We start from the raw sequence: 18,895 nt of genomic DNA on the forward strand, positions 1-18,895 counted from the left end.
AGAACTTGCATTATGTTGTAGTCATTATTTAGATCAAATGTAAAGTGTCCTTCCAGTTTGTCATTCAACTATTTGGCTCGCCGTTCTTGTCTTTAGTCCTGACTTTAAATATGGTCTGATTATACATGTCTTTTGCGCTCTGTAAGCATATACTGTATGAATACTGCTATTACATTAAAAGGTTTGCGATGAAGAAGTGGGTCATCAGTTGGTTTGTCAGAGGGCAGTTCATATGCAGCATTGCTCAGAAGGATGTGTACATTTGTGCTGCTCATCAATTTGAATGCCGTTTGCGCTCATGACTTGTTCAGTTATGCTCATGAATATTATCCGGACTGATATCATTTCAGTCAAACGTACTGTTTTAAATTTATTGCCTAATGTCAAGTGCTTCCCAGATTAGAATTACAAAATTAATAAATTAAAATAAACACGAAGAAATTCCAGAGACAAAACTAAGGATAAAATGTGGACAGGCAGGACCAGCACACATTATACATGCACACGCACGCACCTAAACACACACGACTTGATGTTTAATTACTTTTAGATCTTCCAGATTTTGGAGCTAGAAACAAGGGTTTGTTTTTCAAAGGAACCTACAATTCATGCTGGAGAAATGTTTATTATCATTTGTCACCTGAATAAATAATCACAACTAAGAGCCCTTAAAATATTGAAAAAAAAAACGTTCAACTATTATTTTCTCTGAAAATCGACATAGAAGGAACGATGATGGGATTGGGCAGTTACTGTAGACAACAGGCAGAATGTGTTTCTATGGTAGCAAAAGTAGAAAAATTAATATCTTGAGTGATGTCGAAAGAAAATAGAAAGATCCCACCCAATAGCAACTGCTAAAGATTTTAGAATGAATAAAAAAAGGTGATCTTATGTCATACTGTCATTGTAATTACCTTCCAATCTGCTCTGTATCAATTCACGTACTTTTTGGTCCATTTCCATTATTTCGGCACTTAGGAGCTGAGCTTGTGCGCTGAGATATGATGAATGATTATTCTAGCTAGCCCAAGCTTTTAAAAATCTGTTTAACCTCACACAACTATTTTGGGATAGTTGATTCCGCTCAGATTTCAATACATAGAGCAACTTTTTATAACTGAACCATGCACTTGACCATTTCATTTACTTAAGCGTTTATTTTTAGTGTGCAATCTGTTAGGAAAAAGAAGAATCTGTTAGGTTGCTTGATGGACACATATATGAATGGCACATTATGTTGATTTTTATTTTAGTTGTCTTTTAATAGGGTAGCATTTCTAATAATTGTAAAATACTAAAATAATTGGTTTTCATTGGAAACTGCAAGAAAACACCACTTTAAAATTTGTTTAATAATATATTCTTATTTATGACCGCGGATGTGAATATATTTAATGGGCGAGTTCTATTTCTTTCTTTCTTTTTTTTTTTTTTTTTTATGCGGTATTTACAATGTTCATTTTTGTTTCACAGTGCCCAAAATCATTTGCTGTACCCCATAGGAAAAACGTGAAGATTTAAGTTCTGGATAATTTTGTTGGGAATTTGGGGCAGTCTATAACGCTAATTGTAATGTACGTTTTAAAAAAGCTTAATCTCATATTTTATATGTTTTCTGAAGCTGAGCCGTGATTGGTCATTCTCTGAGCCCTGAGCAACTATGATGTCATTTTTAGTCGACAGAAGTGACAGAATGGTCGCCCCCTGAGATGGCTAAAAACAGGTGGATTTTTCTTCTTAACTCATTTTCCACTAATCCAATATTAATCAGAATGCCATGTTTAGACTAATGAAGGCGCATAGAAAATCTTATTTGAAATCATTCTCTGGGGTTGACTTCCCCTTTAACCGTTTGGATTGTCATGGACATGGAATTGGTTGCATAGTGTAGACATTTAATTCACCTCATTCATGTCTTCCGTTTTCAATGATTATATGAGGGGTGTATTCATTCACAACAAAAAGAAAATATTTTCTCATGTGCATGATGTTATTTACAGTAAATTATGTTCATCTTTATGGCAAATATTAATCAAATACACTGGTAGGTTACAGTGTAAGCTACCTTTCAATGTGACATCCCAAATGTGCAATATTCAAAGGAAAAGGCAGATTGTAAATACTATATGAAGTTCTGTGGCTTGCGATAAATTCTCATTATCCATCCCTGTAAAATGTTATAGTGTAAAGTCATACATTTCCACAGTTGCAACTTTATTTAAACAGAAGATAATTTGATATAACCTGCGTAAATGCGTCTCATCAGTCCTTTTTCAAATAAAACTGCAAAATGTAACATACAACTGTGTGTCATTATACAATCAAAGTTCCTATCCAGGGCTTTGCTCTACTTTGAATCCAATTATCATAATTATTTGTAATGATGATGAGGAGAACACAGCTGTCGGTTATGGGAATTTAATTTCATTCATGTTTAGGCCTGCCACGTTTAATACTTTATCACCCACGTTTAAGCTGGCATGCAATTTGAGTCCATTCTTCTTGACAAATATACTCCCTATGCTTTTTCATGCAGATTTTTAATATCTTACTGTGCAGTGTAATGCCACATTACAGATAACCTGCCATAGAGGACACATACAATAACTTATGTCATGACCGTGACCCAACATCACAAACTTTGATCCCGCTAATCTTTTTTTGTGATTCTGCAAGCGAAACATGACCTATTTATTGGGCTATGAAATGTGAATGCACTGGATTCACTATGTGAGACACGCTGATCTTAGCTCAACCTGGGCCAAAATTGGCAGCTCAATAGAAAGCAGATAACTAGCGCCTGGCTGATGTGCGAAGGGATCAATACATAACAGGACGTAAGGCAATGAAAAACTACTTGAGCTTTGTTATTTCTCTCATAATGGAAAATAAATCTTCTCTTTCAAAAGCTTTTACTGTTATCAAAATGCCTCTACAGAAATCGATGTTAGATGGAATTTCTTTGCCAAAGGGTTGAGGTTACAACCATCACGCCTAACCTGTTTTCTGTGCGCTATGATGTCATTTTCTATCCTGGGCGGGATAAAAACTGCTGGATTTATTTATTAATTTATTTTATTTAGCTTAATTCATGTTCCATAAATGCAATAATTTCCCACCAGATAATGCAGCAGTATGGTTCAGCATTTTGAGTTTTACACTCTGTGCTCATTTCATTGAATTTGTGCAGCGGAAGAAAGAACTTATTCACAAACAACAACTTTGTGAACACAGAAGCAGGGAATATTCATCCCACTACAGATGGTCTCTTGAAAAATGCAATTTTAAGCCTGTGTTTAGGCAACATGTGTAAGGCAGCTGGGGCCATAAACAGTTTCTTTTGTAGAAAATTTCTAAAGGCTACAGGATTTTCAGGGAACGAATCATGCAAATATTTAGATTTGGTCAACCATAATTAGGTGAGAACATTGAATGAATATTGTTTATTTAATAAATATTGCTGCTGGCAGGTCTTATTTACAGTATGAAAGCGAATCGTTACTAACATCCATCTCTCCATGCTGCAACTTATCTGATTCAAATGATCCAAATCGTTTTCAAGCTTCAGCAGACCTTGGGGATTATCCGATCATTTGAATCAGATGTGTTGCAACAGGGAGAGATGAAAAACACGCAGGTCAGCGGCCCACAAGGAACAGGATCGAAGACCCCTGATCTTGCGTAAACTCTGTACTGTCCATTGTAATCTAAAATATATAATAAATGAGCAACTTTCAACATGCGCGAATTCTGGCCTCATATATAGCCACGCACTTAGTGCATGTCCTTTAACCAACTCAGGAAATATCGCGCACAAGTCACTTTTGAGTAAGTTCATACACCAGGTTCCCAAGGGGGGATGTTGCAGGCTATGTGGATGTGGTCAGTGGACTGGAGTGCGATACACTCATGCTATTTCCTGGAGCAGCTTCTTCACTTTGGACTGGATCAAGCAGCAGGTCATCAATGCCCATGGCCATCCCGCCACATCCCCACCAAGTTTTCCAATTTTAATGCACTGCATCACACTGAGGGTGTTTACAAGTGCAGGGATAGGGGTTGCCCACTTGTGGAGCTGGTGACAATATTAATAGGCTGGCATGTGGTGAATCATAAGGTTGGTTGCATGATGCCGGACGTGGATAGGCCTTCCACCCTGAGGTGTCACCCAGGGTTCTTACATTTCTTTCCCTGCTGGCATGATTCATTGGCTCGCCAGTAGTGAGCGCACGCCCTCCCAAGTGGTGGCTATGCCCTGCATTGGGCATCTGCCAGGCTTTCCTTGTACGGGTTAGTGGAACTCCGGGATGGCAGTGGTGGGGTGCACTGGGCAGTGGGTTGGTGTGGTATTGGAGGAGTGTGCCTGGTGGACCTGGACTTGATATGCACTCCTTCGTTAGGCCCTCTGGTCCCCATGTTCCCACCATGGCCTGTGCTTCCCTCTTGGATTGGTGCGACTCAGTCCGCCCATCCTTATTGTGCTGGCACAATAACTTCACATGCTGGATGACTTACATGCATTGTGTCGGTGTTAATTCACTGAGGGCCCACTCACACTGACACAACTCTTTTGATTTGACTGTCCTCTTTTTTACACTCAAAGGTTACTTCAGGTATTTAGGAACTGCATTTTGCTTTTAAATCCAGGTTAAAACCGTTGTTTTTTTCCCCCCATATATTTGATTAAGGTCTTCTAAACATTTTTTTTCCTTTGAGTTATTTTAGAAACCTACTTTTATTTCTTGGTCTTACTTTTAAAGTTTTCTGTTAATGTGTTTCAATGTTATCAATGTGCATTCTGGTCATTTCTAAAGATGTTTTCTTTGCTTTACTTCTCAATGTCATTAACTGTTTTGTTTGTAAATGAAGTACATTGACATGTGATATATAAATAAAAATTCTGCGTCTGGCATTGAGTCTCCCCCACCACACACCAAAAGCACTGCCTATTGCACTGCCCCTGTCCTGGTACTTATTGTGTGCAGGGTGTGGCACAGCCTTTCCTGTACTGATAACGCAATTGCTATATTTGGTATTCTGCTCTTGTTCTCCGTTTGTTTTTTATTTTTACTTTTCTATGTTCGCTGTCTGTCCTCTCGTAAATATTTTCCGTCCAATGCTATCTTGCTGATCGTAGTACTTGTTCCACAAAATCTGCAATATGGCATTGTATCGGCCTATGTTTATTCCTGTGGTGACTATCAGATAGAAATAATGCATTCAATAATTTTCTGTACTGCTTGTTCTCATCATAGTGCCAGTTGACTTTGCGAAAAAGGCGAGATACACTTTGGAAAATATGCAAGTTATGCAGGAAAACGGAGCATTCAGCCCTTCAACGCCTCCAAAAACATAAAGAATATTATCAAACAAATTTACAGTTATTCTAATCCAGAGCAGAATATCATTATGTGTAAGATTCGATTTTGACTGTGTGATGACGTTACAGAGATAAATATATTACATTAAGTTCTGTGAGCGCAGATATCCACGCCAGCGTTCCTGAAAATCCTCCAAATAGTTTGTGGAATATTCTAGTATACATTTTATCTCACCCTGCCGTTGATGTTAATTCCAATTTGAGCACAGTCAGATTCCACCACTGATCAAAGAGAAACTTATAACAGAAACTTTCAAGACCAGTACAAAAAACTCCCAGTGCCAAAATAGAAGAGTTTAATGTTCCTAATTAACATGTTTTTTTTCATCACTTTTGTTTATACCTAATTTTTTTCCCTATTTTTTTTTTTTGTCATTTCACTGTCTCCCCCTTCCTGTCTACCTCTAGCTGTAAGTAAATTCTAGTACAGAAGAATCAGGATGAAAAGATGGCAGCCATGCTGTTACCAACGGGTCCTGATGGCTTGCGGCTGTTTACTCGTGAATCCTTGGCTGCCTTGGAGCAGCGGATCGCAGAGGAGCAGGCCAAGAATGCCAAGGTTTGCAAGGAGGCCCACAAGAACGTGGACTCATCCAAACCCAGGGTCGACCTGGAGGCAGGCAAGCAGCTGCCGCGCATCTTCGGGGACATCCCTTCAGAACTTGTTGGGGTGCCACTGGAAGACATCGACCCGTTTTACTTCAAGAACAAGAGGGTGAGTACCATGTGTGCTTAATCGGAATTAATTTGAAGCAGGAACATGCTGGGCTTCAAATTGAGCCTTTGAACTTGAGTTGGAAAGTGACCGATGGTAGAATGTTTTTTTTTTTGTTCCTCCCACCATGTAGAGAGTCCTCATATATTAATCATTGCAACAGTGATAGATTTTACTTGTCATTAGTTGTGTTGTAAAGGGTGTTTAATGAAGTTGTTGAAGGCCAAGGCACTTTAGGATGTCATTTTGTCACCCGCCTCGTTAATAAGGCAGTCAAAAATAAAGAGTTAACTCTGGAGATTAATCTAAAAAAAATTAACTCAGTTAATTATTTTGACCCAGTTAACGCAATTTGATTTGCTTCAAATATAATTTCCTTACTTTGCAAATATTGTACCATATTAGCTGTACAAAAATTAATAGAAAATTAAGACTAACTTTCAATTTGTGTCAGAACAGATAGATGCACATTTCAAGCAAGAAATGACATTATTTGCCTTCCAGGAATGTTTCAACAGCAGCATTGACACAGGTTAAACAATAAGTTCAACATTAGAAGTTTCACTGTATTTATTTATTTATTTTTTAACATCATTGAAACCAGATGTAAATAAAAAGAAAAGGCAATGACAACAAGTAATGAACCTTCTCTGGGAAGTATTTTAACAGCCATTTCATCAAAACTAGAGTGCCATTCTACAATATTTGTTTTTGTTTTTTTTTTTTATTTTGACTTGCTTTGTTGGCAAATCTGAGCCATTAATGGGCTGCTTATGGATTATCCACAGATGACAAAATATTTAAATAAATGCCACATCTGTTGGTGAAAGGTTTCAGGTTGCTTTGCTCTGGAGTTTGCCTCCATTATCTCCACTGGTATCGTTTTTATGTACTATATAATGCTTTCTTGGAAGCAAAAGTGCCCACGGTGAAAGTTTATACAGATTGAAATCCTTGATTTTTTTTTAAACAAAAAGTGCATACCGATCACACACTGCAGATCTAGGTCTTCTGTTTACTTAATGTTATGAACAAATGAATAATGATTTCTGTCTTTTCTTTCCCTCCTAGACTTTTATCGTACTTAACAAAGGGAAGGCTATCTTCAGATTCAGTGCCACGTCTGCTCTTTACATATTCAGCCCATTCCACTTCATCAGATCGATCGCCATCAAAGTTTTAGTCCATTCATATCCTTTTTGTCTTGTGTGCATGTAAATATATTTTTTAATCATTATAATGAATTATGATTATGATAAAACAAAAGTAATTATGGGTTCAAATATCAGGAATGTCAGTAATAGAAGAAAGCTCCTTGTCAGATACGGCAACATTTTCAAAACTACAACTCTTATTCCTATTACTTAATTTAGTGAAACAATACTATTGTTATCATTATAATAATAATGACATATGAATAGTAATTTGATATTAACAACAAACTACACAAAAAAATGCATTGTCATGGGGCCAAATGTCCTATTTGATATTGTGAATAAGCCAATTCCTAATAATTCCAACGGTTCTGTGAATGTTAGTGATTGCTCTTCTGCAAAGTTACATTTTTGATACAGCTTTGTAATAGTCCTCTGGCATCACAAACCAAATCCCCTCTGAGATCCCTCTTTTAATCTCTGATATGAAAAAAAGAGCAAGATTTTTTTTGCATCATGACAGCTGCCTATTAATTCTCAAGCAAAAAAGAGAACTTTGTGTCATGGAATCTTCCTCTTTATGCAGTATTGTACAGTATATTCCCAAATTGAATTCGAGAACAGTGTCTTCAAAATATCCGTATATTACCTCAGCCTTGTACTCGGTGAGTTTGCAGATTTATTTTTAATTGTATAATTTATCCCCAAAGGAAAATGATATCAATCCCTTGTTTTGAAACTCTAAATGTACTTTACTTACTCTAAGCTGCATTTACATTATTGTATTAATTCCATTGGCACACACTGTGGTTTATTGGTTTGTCCTAGCGGATAGATATATCCAATAGGATTATAACGTTGTTTCTCTGCTGTTTGTGTATGACTGAATTTGTTAGTGTAAATTAATATTTCACAGTAGACGTTCCTTAACTTCTTTTCCACATTGTTCAGCTTGTTTATAATGTTCACCATTCTGACCAACTGTTTTTTCATGGCTATGTCTGACCCAGCACCGTGGACCAAGCACCTAGAGTAAGTCCTCACATTATTACAAGTTCTTTTCTTCGCTAAAAACACAACGTTAAACTCAGATATTGTATGTTCTAATGTCCAGCTGAGCCCAGGCGTAACTGAAGAATCGTGTATGTACCGTAAATGATGTATGACGCATGCTCTATGCTATTTGTTACATTACAATATGGAATGGAATTGGTCAATTTCTTCCTGGGCAATGCCTGATGAAGCAGGTCTGGTTGAGTTGTTTACGAGCATGATTTGCATGCAGCTTTGCCTGCCAAAAATAAGATCACTTTTCACCATTGCTTTGTGCAGAAGTTGGCTCTGTTTTTCAGTGAGTTTTGCTGAAACAACTCTCTGCTGTATAGTAATTACTACACATAACTTCGATCAGTAGCCAGCTGCAAAGACTGAAGTGAGATAATTGGACCCTATTTTCCTGCCCACCAGAAGTGTAGCGCAAACTGCAGTCTTACCGTGCGCATGGGTGGAGTGTTCTTTCTCTTGGTATTTTCATAGATGGTTAGAACTCGACTTGGTTTCCCGTCAATCGAAGCGGCTATTCTCATTCCCTTTAAATTCAGCGCACGTGAGGTGCGTAGTCTACATGTTGGAAGCATAATGGAATTGCTCGCTGATCGACACACGCAAAGTACATTTAAAAGATACTTTTAAAAGATGTTGACATGCGGATGATGTAAAGTTGGCTGCTTTAAAGTGGGAACTTGGAGACCACTTTCCAACCCCAATTGTGCATTTGGGTGTGACAACTTCACCCTCCCCATGCACACAATACCAAACGCACACAAATACATTTCAATTTAACTCTACCCAATGTTACACCACCTGCACCACAACTTAGATCTGCTTTTTGATGGTCTAAGTTCTAGTGTACTGTCTTTCACCAAATTCGGGTGCATTAGCGGCGTGTGATTAAAAAAAAAAAAAAAAAACACCGTCAGAACACCCAGCATGACATAATGCTGGCTGCCAAATTTTCAATGCCAAAATGCGCCTGTCTGCAAAAATAGAGCCCATACTTGCGTGCATGCGTACAGATATAGTGTACATTTTAGAGTTTCTCATTTAACTGTCTTTGGGGCCTTCGTTACGATACCGTACACTATGGCTATGTTTAGGCAGTGAGGGATTTTTGCACTTTTATTATTATAAGCAAAAGATATAGCTTACATTTAGTTCCATTCATTCAATGACGAGGTTTGTGGAAGTCATTTGTCAGCACGCCACTGTGGATGACGGTCAAATTATTACACAACACCAATCTGTTTAGCATATTCACAAATAATGAAATGATAAAATGAAGATTGAAGAAATAAAATTGACACACAACATGCCTTTTAAATGCCATTTACACGCCTTAGTGTCACAGACCGTACTGGGAGTGCGAGACTCATGAGTGAAAACATTTGAATTCTATGCGCGCTCTAGGCCTTTCTTTATCCATTTTTTTTTTTTTTACAAAACGTCTCTTCCTGCGTTCTTCACCCCTAAAATGGATGTCCGTTCTGACCGAGGGAGGAAATTCTATTTGTCATTCCGCCATAATTTTCTTTACCAAACAAAATTATTATTGTCTGTATTGTCCCCAATTTGTTTCAGCCAATTGTCAGTGTGCAGCAAAGTGGAACATTGTGTGTGATATTTTTGTTTTTGTGCTGCATGGCATTCATTAATAAAACCGCCTTCTCTTTTTATTCCTGTTAATTTTATTTTTCAGATATACTTTCACTGCCATTTACACTTTTGAGTCAGCAATAAAAATATTTGCTCGAGGATTCTGTATAGTTCCTTTCACCTTTTTGAGGGACCCATGGAACTGGCTAGACTTCAGCGTCATTGTTATGGCGTAAGTAACATTAATCATCATTTTTAACGTTCCATATCAGTGACCTTATTTTGACTTTCTATGGTGCAGGTTGCTATATTGTTTGAGTCAGGCTAGTGTGAACTTTTGATTCATTAATATATTGCTGTTACTTGCTGTAGATGATTGGAAATTCTGAGGGAAAGTGATTGAAACACTGAAACCCTCAAATCTCAGCAAAAGTTGTGGAATTCCTTTGAGCAGCTCTCTAACATTGACAGTGTACATGCATGCATGCAACACAAAGTGTAATCAACCACATAGTGTATCAAAATGTTTTCACATATATTGATACTTTGGATAACAATGAGCAACATTTTTTCATGTTCTAAGAAAAAAAAACACTATTTGCAGCCAAAGTGCAAAGTGATTTCCTTGTTAGTCATCGCTAGCATACAGTAGCTGAACCAACAAAGATAAATTGGATTTCAGCTTTCTGTTTATTTACTATTCATATAATGTGTATTATGTGCAGTAATTTTCTAGAAAGCAATCCATATCTCTGCTGTTTTCATCAAATTCCAGATATGTGACCGAATTTATAGACCTTGGAAACGTCTCGGCACTAAGAACCTTCAGAGTGCTACGAGCCCTAAAAACCATCTCTGTTATACCAGGTAATGCACATCTCCAATCTGTCTCACACTTGCGCTCAATCAAGCCGTCAACCCATGCGTCGTCTTTCTTCATCCATACAGGTCTGAAGACCATTGTCGGAGCTTTGATCCAGTCTGTGAAGAAGCTAGCAGATGTGATGATCCTGACCGTATTTTGCCTCAGCGTGTTTGCCCTTATCGGCCTGCAGCTTTTCATGGGGCTATTGCGACAAAAGTGCGTTCGCAGCCTCACACACTGCGTCAACTCCTCCTATAGTCCAAATATGTCTTTCATCTGCAACAACAGAACCTGGAACTCCATGGAGGATTTTCTCACCAGTGAAGGTCAGTCCCAATCGTTATCTGAGGACATTATCATTATTTCTCAAAATAGACATTTATGAGATTCCTATTCTTTTATCAATTTCCTTTAGATAATTTTTACAAAGTGGAAGGAGCAAAGGATGCTTTAATATGTGGATATGGCAACGATGCAGGGTAAGTTGCTACTTGTAAATCATCTGCATTCCGTTATATAATCGTAAAACATCTAGCAGCTTTTGATCACATGCGTGTCATGTTTACGGGCCCCAGGCTGGATGCAAATAGTCTTTACAGAACTAGCACAAAGATACAAAGACGTGATGACGTGGCCCTATATTTTAGTCCATGGCATAATGTATAGAGGAGTGATCCCATCTGAACGAGGGGGCAAGTTGTGAGGGTGTGTTGTAGCGTGAGAGAGGCTGTGCACAAGACGACATGCAGTGTGGATTATCACCCTAGTGCCACTGGCACCCTGCACTGAGAGGCATGGAGTTGCCAGCTGGAGAGAGAGAGAGAGAGAGAGGGGTCTTTGGAGATTTCATCATCTCAAAAGCTCCACATAGTGATGAGGTTGAACCAGAGTGGACTGGATCACTGGATCACTGGATTGATTGATACTCTGCCGCTATGGTTGAGAAAAGACGTCCTAGGTTTCATTTATTTTTGGTGCGTCAGCCGGAGCAGCAGACTCAATGAATAGATTTCACCAAATAAAACGGACTCATAAGAAATTACAATTGTATGGGGTGTTAAATGTGATAAGAATCATGTCAAAATGTACAAAGATTGTATTTGAAGTGAAGGACTTTGTCACTGGTGTCACAGTGCCTGTCACAGGAAATGTGTGACACCATCCAAATATTGCTACTCAGCCTACATACGGAATAATCCTATAAATCTGCAAATGCTTTTGAAACAAGCACAACAGGATGACTCGACCCATGCCAGGCCCAGTTCAGGGGTTATAGTGAACTAAATACCCATCTGTGTCATTCCCGCGTTAACAAATGCCTTCTGTGACTGAAGGTGTTGTTGTTCATGACAGGCCAAAAGACAAAGAAAGAGAAGTAAGCTTTTTCCCCTAAGAGGGTTGGAACAAATACTGTATTTCCCTTACTTCATGGTTGTTAATCTTGAACATTTGCCATTTAATTTGAATAGTACAAGAGGTTTTAATTTAATCCATATCATTTGAGTTCTGGGCTTTAAATGGGATATAAGATAAGATAAGATAACAAAATGCCTACATTCACTTCTAGCATAAAGCTTCTTATTCCAGCCTAGGACCATGCAGAAATTGGGTTTACATGAGTTAGTTGTGTGCTTGCTAAATGAGGCATGAACCTTCAGAACATGGTGGACTTTCTAGTCTCATGCACCACTTAGCACTTTCCAAGGGTTAAATGGACCCCCGTCTCTAAAGCTCTATCAATTATTATCTGTCACTCAGTCAGGCCAGGTTTGATTGTCCATGTCATGAGCATGGTGGCCATCAGGAACTTCGGAATATTCCCGAACAGCATGTCCATTCCTGGCTGAAATTGCCGCATATCAGCGCCGAAACCCACTCACCACGCGTCCACAAGTCGAAGTCATTAGATAAGAATTTGAAATGTATTTAAAATAAAATTTAAGCAGATAACACAGCAAGTAATTAATACAATACACTGCAATAAAATACAATACAGTTAAATTATTATCTGAGGCATAGCGTCTGAGGTTATTCCCACGTTTCCATGGGGATCAGTCAGACTTGAAAGTTGTTGTCTTTAATCCCCCCCTCAACCCCCACACTCACCTAGCCTCCAAAAAAGCACAGAGACTTAATCTCCTAAGAAGTAAAATCTGACTCAGTGACTTGTGTTCATTTCAGAGGGAAAAGCAGATACGCTTAAGGGCATTAAAGGGGAAACAACATCATTTTAGGTCAGTAAGATCAGACCGATCCAGCTGCTCCACAGTTTACCTACAAGTTACGACTGTTCTGTTCTTGTTGATTGTGCTTATGCCTTTTCTGGAACAAGTTCACTGACAGGCATGTTGCGGTTGTAATCTTTTACCGCGATTCCATTTTTGTCTCTTTAGCTTTGTGGGAAAGTAAGAATAGTCAACACATACACGTACTGTATGTGTTTTCTATAGAATTCAAGTTTTGAGAAAAACAATAAATAGTAAAAGCATCTTCTCTTTTTTTGCACCTTAGCTAATATATGTAATGACCAAAATGCTCATCCGCTATTCTATGATTCGGCTGGAACTTCGTAAGGCTGGCTGTGGAGACAAGATATTAAGCAGGTCAGGATGGAGGACGTAAAACATAGAGGATGCTTAATCTTTTGAGTGTATTCCAACAAGTAATCCCTGAGTAGATTTCCAAATTAAAGCTTTGGATAGGGTATGATGACACAAACACACGCAGCCAAGCTTGTAGAGACACCACAAGGCCCAAGTGTGCACAAAAATATACATTCAATTGATATCAAATAATAATATATAACCGCGTGTGTGTGTGTGTGTGTGTGCGTGTGTGTGAGAGAGATAAAGATAGAGATGGCCTTTATTAGTCCCACAATGGGGAAATTTGCAGTGTTACAGCAGCAAAGATATAGGTCACACAGAGACGGCCGCGTAATGTAGCTGTTAATGTATACCATTAGCAACGAACATTCGGAAAAGCAAACCTATGCAAATATACACAGTTTATACGTATATACACATAAGAATACATAAGCCCCCATCTATACACACACTTACATCCCTCAACATATACAAGTGTAGGGAAACACTTCGATGGTCTGTCCACAGTACAGAGGGAAGTCTGTCCATGGCACAGAAGGGAAATAAATAAAAATGCTGCAATGATAAAAATATTGCAATTAATGTTCATTCACGCACTGTCCCTTTAAAAAAAAAAAAACAAATGGCAAATTACAAATGACAGATATATATAAACTTTCAGTGCAGAAACCCGGTCCATATAATGACTATTCAAAGGTGTTTCAATTGCTTACCTTCTTATCTACATTTGAGGTGTAATTTATTAAAAACAGCACTTATACTACTAATAAATATTGTTTAAATGAATACTTCTCTGATTATGCCAATCAAGACCGAAGGTTTAATTCAAGTTATGAAACCATTTGACGGCAGGTTTACTCTGGGGTTTCCTAATTATCTTGAGCGATACTAACGAAACATTTTGAGGGGAAATGTAAGCAGTGGACTTTGTGGTTGTGTTGAATTTGTCACGTTGGATCAAAGGTTAGCTCATTTGTGCTTCACATAATGAACGTTGAAGCAAAGGTACTGTAGATATTTGATGATGATGATGTTGATGATGAAGCCTCTTCTGTCCTCACTCCTGCATATTAGTGAGTATCCCTGCCCAGCCGGCAGGTTGTTGGTGAGATTTCCAGCTGTTCTCACAGCAGCACTCTGTGCACAGCTGTTTCACAGTCATTATGAAATTATTCTGCACTCAGATTGACATGACAGCCCGGCTTGTCCGCCGCTGCCAGACCTAAATATTTGCTGTAATGCCACGGTGCTGACAATGAGGATCAGAAATGGAGGCAACGAACTGAAAAATGTTTGAACCTCTGTTAGATATCCATCTGGCTTGGCCCATAATCTCTTTTGCTGTGGTGCATTTTAGTGCAACAGAGTGGGATGGATTTCAAGTGCCCTTCTCAGTAGAAATAATGGTGATGATAGCAGTGATATAGACTTACTGAGTCACCCGCTTCTCTCCGCTGCCGAGTCAAAGGCCACAAGGCTAAATGTTGATACTCGAGATGTTTTTAACGCTGTTGCAGCGGCACACACGCTATCACAGCTAGATCTATGCCAGATGCATTTGATTTAATTGTGTACTGCCTTTGCTGATCCAGACTGTCCTTTAATAATGTACACTTACCATTACAGGAAGTGTCCAGAAGGATTTGACTGCCTAAAGGTTGGAAGAAATCCAAACTATGGCTACACCAGCTTTGACACTTTTGGCTGGGCTTTTCTGGCTCTTTTCCGTCTCATGACCCAAGACTACTGGGAAAAACTATTTCACCAGGTTCAATCTCACTTTTCAATTAATCCTTGTTCTGTAATTAGAAATGGCATAGCCAAATTAATAACCAGAATAGTCCAGTCACTTTTGTCAGTGGATATGATGGATTATGATATTCTCTCGATGCAATGTTTCAAACACTGCCTATTTGGAAAGCATATTCTGTCAAACTAATTTAATCGTACCATATAATGAGCCTGCAGATCTTGTTGAATGTTTTGTTCATTAATGATATGTATAGAAATTTGGGAAACCTTTATCAGGATAACATTATTGTTACAAATGATATAAAAAAAAGGTCAGACCTGATCATTTGATCCTAATATATTTGTGTTTTTCCATCTTCAAGACTCTGCGCTCAGCAGGAAAGACCTACATGGTGTTTTTTGTACTAGTTATTTTCCTGGGCTCTTTCTACTTGGTAAATTTGATCCTGGCTGTAGTTGCCATGGCCTATGAGGAGCAGAATCAGGCAACCATTGCTGAGGCCTGGCAGAAGGAGAGGGAGTTTCAAATGGCCATGGAGCATCTCCGTCGGGAGCAAAGAGTATGTTCTGTGCAAACAGTTGTAGAGGATTTGCATTTACCGGCAGTTACCATTTAACATAATTACTCTCTGTGTGAAGCTGGCAGCAAAAAGGCAAGCCCTGGAGACCGACTCCATCTTGTCGCCGGAGTTGTCGCCATTCGTTGCAAAGATAGGAAGTATGAGGCGATGCAGCACTAAGAGAAGGCGATCTCACAGAACATTATCCGAAGAGACTGCAGTAGAAGCTGAAGACAAGCTTGATCCGCTAGATGAGCCAAAGGTACCTCACGCAACAAACCAGTGCAGCAAATTCTGAGCAGAATTCCAGATGATCATCCCTAATTACAACAAATGTATTTGTCTCTATAGCCTCCTTTGTCCCCCCTGCCAGCCCACCCCCTTCTGGCCACACTCTCCTCTCACCCACTCAGCACAAGAAGAGGAAGCCAGAACAGCATCTTTAGCTCATTTAGGGTGCGCAACAACTCAGAGGCTGACTTCGGGGATGATGAGTATAGCATCCATGGCGATGCTTTCAGAAGCCGCACCAGTTCAACTGCAACACACTGGAAGAGGAGGGCGGGCAGTGTGAGGAGCCACTGCTCTCAAGTCTTCACCCCGAGTCTCACAGTAAACGGACGGCTCACCGTGTCATTAGACCACAATGGCGTCACTACAGCGGGTCCGCACAACCTTAGCTCCCTTCCTGCTTATAGCATGGAGAGGATCAAGGAGGACACAGTGAGCGTCAAATGTTTATTCATCACTAATATTTAAAAATATTAGCTTTTTTATAATAATATCTGTCTCGCAGAAGCCCACCAATGAAGGCGATAATGTCCAAAGGCCTCTCCTTCAGCCATCCCCAACAGTGACGGAGCATCCTCCTGTGCACAGAAAAAGAGGACTAAGCTCTGTCAGCTTCTTCAGTGATGCCATGGATGGTTAGTTTTGACAAAGCCTCCCATCATTCACTCAAGGATCACCATGTTGGCCGTTGGAAACGTAGTATCGCAATGACAATTTCTCACAGTAGACGTTGGTCTGTCTTTGCAGAGCTGGAGGAGTCCAGACAAAAGTGCCACCCCTGTTGGTACACCTTTGCCAAGAGGTACCTGATATGGGACTGCTGCAGCTGGTGGCTGAAACTGAAGGAGTGGGTGAAGTTGATGGTGATGGATCCTTTCCTCGACCTTGGCATCACCATATGTATTGTGTTGAACACCCTCTTCATGGCCCTGGAACACTACCCCATGACTGAGGAGTTCAATACCATGCTCTCCGTAGGAAATTTGGTAAGGGTTTTTTTTTCATTCAAACTGTTCCAACAAACCATCTAGAAGGAAATAATGACATTTGGTGATAATTTAGCCGTCAGGTTGCACTGATAATGGCAGTTTTAAGGATGTGGTGGGATAGTGTTCCTTTGATCAAGCAATTGGATAAATAACATATTATCCTTTAAAGTCCAAACAGTAAACTCTGGAATATGGCTAGCAAGGACAACAAAGTTAAGGTTGAACATTGCAGGGGGACATTTACACTGTGACATGAAGTGTCTTGCTAAAAATTCCACCTTCATTTATTTTGAGCTCAGCCTTTTAGACAAAAATAGAGCCATGCCTATGTACTTTCATCGCGCCTTTCATTGCATCGTTTATGGATGTACTCATATTTTCTGAAGGCCTTTTCACACTGCACTTAGAGGACGCTGCATGTCATTCTCTAACCCGTTCATTATGCATTTGCTGCGATGGCGTAATGACAGAAAGGCATGTCGCGTGATACTGCGACACACAAGAGACACCATTTGCTGTCGAAGTGCTGCACCTCCAGTTGAAAAATGTTCAACTTGGGTTGCTCTAATGTTAGACAGATTTCAGAGAGCACTGTCGTCCATGCGCCCTGTCTTGGTGAGCACAAAAAACAACCAACCAACCTGCATGGGGCATATGTGTGCTGTTTACGCATTACTTCTGTTAGCAACGAAAAGATCCAGCAAATAAATGTTATAAAAGTTCTTTATCGTGCAGAAACTTCTTTTCTGCCCGTCATCATTTTCCATCTAAGTCCATCTTCTGTATCCTGCACTTTCAGAACAACTTCCCTCATGTCTTCCCTCACTATATCTAGCAACCTTCTCTTAGGTTTTCCTCTAGCTCTCTTTCCTGGCAGCTCCATCTTCATCATCCCTCTTCCAATTTATTCACTATCTCTCCTCTGCATGTGTCCAAACCATCAAAGTCTGCTCTCTCTACCTTTGTCTCCAAAACAAACTTAACTGTCCCATTGATGAGTTCTTTTCTAATTGTAACCAACCTTGTCACTCAGAGAGAAACCTCAACATCTTCATTTGTGCCACCTTCAGCTCTTCTTCCTGTAGTCTCGTTAGTGCCACTGGCCTGTTGTGAAAGCGCTATATGAATACAGATGTGTTGTATAGTATTAAGATAAACATCATGGCCACCTTCACCACTGCCTGATAAACATTTCCCTTCATGTGAGCAGAGGCTCTAGTATCACAAAGCACAACTGACGCTTTCCTCCTAAGTCCTTCACCCTCACTATATATTCTCTCTGCAGTCTTACTCCTTCCTTCCCATTGCCTCATCTCATTTATGCATATGAATTCTGTCTTACTTCAACTAATCTTGACTCTTCTCCTCTGCCTCATGCCTCCACCTTTTCTAAATGTTCCTACAGCTACTCCCTACTTTCACTGGAGATCGCAAATCCATCTGCGAACATGAGGATTCCTGTCTAATCTCGTCTGATTCCCATTTCACTCCCACCTCCATCTTAAAACTCCTCTGTCACACCGACTGCACAGCCCACCACGGGCTTACAGCTCTCATACATGTCCTGTACTATTCTAACATACTTCACTGTCACTCCAGACCTTCTCATGCAGTGCCACAGTTCCTCTCTGGGAAACTCTGTCATAGACTTTCTCTGCATCGACACAGATTCTATGCAGCCCCTTCTGACCTTCTCTGTACCTTTCCATCAATAGGCTCAAAGCAAATAATGTTAGTGCGGCATGAAACCATACTGTTGTTCCCAAATACTAACTTCTGTCCAGAGTCTAGCCGCCATTACTCTTGCCCATGTGGCTCATTAATTTTATTACTCTATTGTTCCAACAACTTCTTATTGGGCAAACGTTTCCTCCATTCTGCCGGCATCTTCTCAGCCTCTAGAATTCTCATGATGCATCTCCAAGATG

General features: G+C 39.5%; 1 protein-coding gene across 1 annotated transcript in view; it reads left to right on the forward strand.

Moving 5' to 3' along the window:
• Positions 1-18,895, forward strand: part of LOC148325692 (sodium channel protein type 2 subunit alpha-like) — a 44,094-nt gene that overhangs the window by 673 nt on the left and 24,526 nt on the right. Inside the window, exons 2-14 of the mRNA XM_088312088.1 lie at positions 5,792-6,098; positions 7,170-7,288; positions 8,195-8,284; positions 10,008-10,136; positions 10,680-10,771; positions 10,853-11,095; positions 11,185-11,248; positions 15,002-15,143; positions 15,490-15,687; positions 15,767-15,949; positions 16,039-16,410; positions 16,484-16,613; positions 16,726-16,964. Of these exons, the coding sequence (XP_088168214.1) occupies positions 5,832-6,098; positions 7,170-7,288; positions 8,195-8,284; positions 10,008-10,136; positions 10,680-10,771; positions 10,853-11,095; positions 11,185-11,248; positions 15,002-15,143; positions 15,490-15,687; positions 15,767-15,949; positions 16,039-16,410; positions 16,484-16,613; positions 16,726-16,964 (2,268 nt within the window). The 5' untranslated portion in view covers positions 5,792-5,831. The remainder of the gene's footprint in view (positions 1-5,791; positions 6,099-7,169; positions 7,289-8,194; positions 8,285-10,007; positions 10,137-10,679; positions 10,772-10,852; positions 11,096-11,184; positions 11,249-15,001; positions 15,144-15,489; positions 15,688-15,766; positions 15,950-16,038; positions 16,411-16,483; positions 16,614-16,725; positions 16,965-18,895) is intronic.

The sequence above is a fragment of the Idiotropiscis lumnitzeri genome, chromosome 12 (genome assembly GCF_059441095.1).
Source record: "Idiotropiscis lumnitzeri isolate Australia: NSW breed Sydney's pygmy pipehorse chromosome 12, RoL_Ilum_1.0, whole genome shotgun sequence".
NCBI lineage: Eukaryota > Metazoa > Chordata > Actinopteri > Syngnathiformes > Syngnathidae > Idiotropiscis > Idiotropiscis lumnitzeri.